Raw genomic sequence first — 1,758 nt, forward strand, 5'->3', positions numbered from 1 at the left:
ATACTGGAACACACCTTACCTTTATTGTTTGCTATGAAGTATTTACTTGTATTCAACTGTTAAAGTCAGTATAAATTTGTGATGTATATACATACTATATAGTAAATAATGTGCATAAGTATCTCTACGCAAAAGCATTTTTTCATATTTTTCGCTGTTTATTGAAATATATAAAGGAAAATATTATAACTTTTTAAAATTAATTTATATGACTCATTATAATGCATAAAACATGCACTGAATCAAGCAGTTAGTATTGTGAAGTGATATAAACAAAAGTAATGTATTTAATATAATATTTTTGCAGCGATACGATTGCATTTAAATATTAAAAAAAGTGAAAAATTCAAATTTTAATGTTGAAGGTTAGTTTTTATGTTAAAATCTTTCTGTAACCTGTTTGTTTCTATTTGTACTACTTATATATATGAGAAAATGTTTATTTATTACCGTTTGTTTATATCAAATTGTATCACATTTGGTCAAAATAATTGAAGTTATGTTAAACTTAAAATGTTTTATTATATTTACTGTATTAAATTAATAATAGTTTACTTACAGCCATCATGTTACCTTCTACAGCAACAACAATTAGAGTAACAAATATTTTAACACCATATATTATAAGAATTTATGAGCTGAAACATTATGATGAAAAATTAAATCTTATTAATAAGCAATTATTAACAAAAAGAGGAACGTTTAATAGTATTAAAACACGTGCAGAACCAAATATTGGAGATGTAAGATCAGAATACAATATAAGTGCAAATCTTGTATTGTAGTAGTATTAATTGATTTTTTTAGAATAAAATGTATTAACATGTTCACTGTGGTATGGGGCATATATACCTTGTATTGTCATGCATGAACATTAGCTACATACTAAATTGATATTTCCATCATTTTTCTACTATTTTCACCATAGTAAGCATCAATCAAACCTTTGTAGGTTAAAATAACAAAATATAACAAAAAAACATACAGAACTTGTTTTTCCTATAATGCCAAGTAGGAAAATCCTCAAAAAAAGCTATTGCAGTGAACATGTTAATGAATTACATGTAACTATTTATACTTATCAAATATTATCATTAAACATTGTACTTACAATTATTATTAAAAAGTTAATTTTAACTATCATATATACTTTTTAGATAGTTATAGTACATAATAAATCAGATATAGCAATTGATCTCCCTGGATGGTTATGTCGTGGATATATTAGCGGTATTGGAAATTTAAAAAATACTTATAATATTCTTTTGAGAGATTATGGTATTTCTATTACACTACAAAGGGAAGATTTTATCATTTGTGCAATAGATTTAATTTTGGAAGAAGATTTAAGTTTTACTGTTGGTTTATATAATGTTTTACCTGTTGTAATGAAGTATGATTCTTCTGTGCATAAAGAGATTCTGGAGTATGTTTATATTGAAATTTAATAATCAATAGTAATGTATTTATATAACTATAAATTAATAATATTTGTATATGTGTAAAGAATTTCAAAAGAGTGGGACATGTCAGCAATTGAGTATACAAGAGGATTGATAAGTTTGGCAGATGCAATTTATTTTGATTATTTAGCATCAGATCAATATGGTAAACATTATGGTGAATTTTATTTTAATATCAAGGACAATATAATACGTTTAAGTGAAGCCTTAATTCTTAATCATTATGCTATATATTTAGAAGAAGGTAATTTAATGAATATTTTTTTATTACATTATAACTATTTAATTATCTATT

General features: G+C 23.8%; 1 protein-coding gene across 1 annotated transcript in view; it reads left to right on the forward strand.

Annotated features, from left to right (window-relative positions):
• The first annotated feature begins 566 nt into the window (after positions 1-566).
• LOC108571074 (putative ATP-dependent RNA helicase TDRD12) overlaps positions 567-1,758 on the forward strand; it is a 5,551-nt gene continuing 4,359 nt past the window's right edge. The window contains exons 1-3 of the mRNA XM_017933044.1: positions 567-743; positions 1,158-1,426; positions 1,508-1,723. Of these exons, the coding sequence (XP_017788533.1) occupies positions 567-743; positions 1,158-1,426; positions 1,508-1,723 (662 nt within the window). The remainder of the gene's footprint in view (positions 744-1,157; positions 1,427-1,507; positions 1,724-1,758) is intronic.

Source organism: Habropoda laboriosa, unplaced genomic scaffold (assembly GCF_001263275.1).
Source record: "Habropoda laboriosa isolate 0110345459 unplaced genomic scaffold, ASM126327v1 scaffold106, whole genome shotgun sequence".
Lineage (NCBI taxonomy): Eukaryota > Metazoa > Arthropoda > Insecta > Hymenoptera > Apidae > Habropoda > Habropoda laboriosa.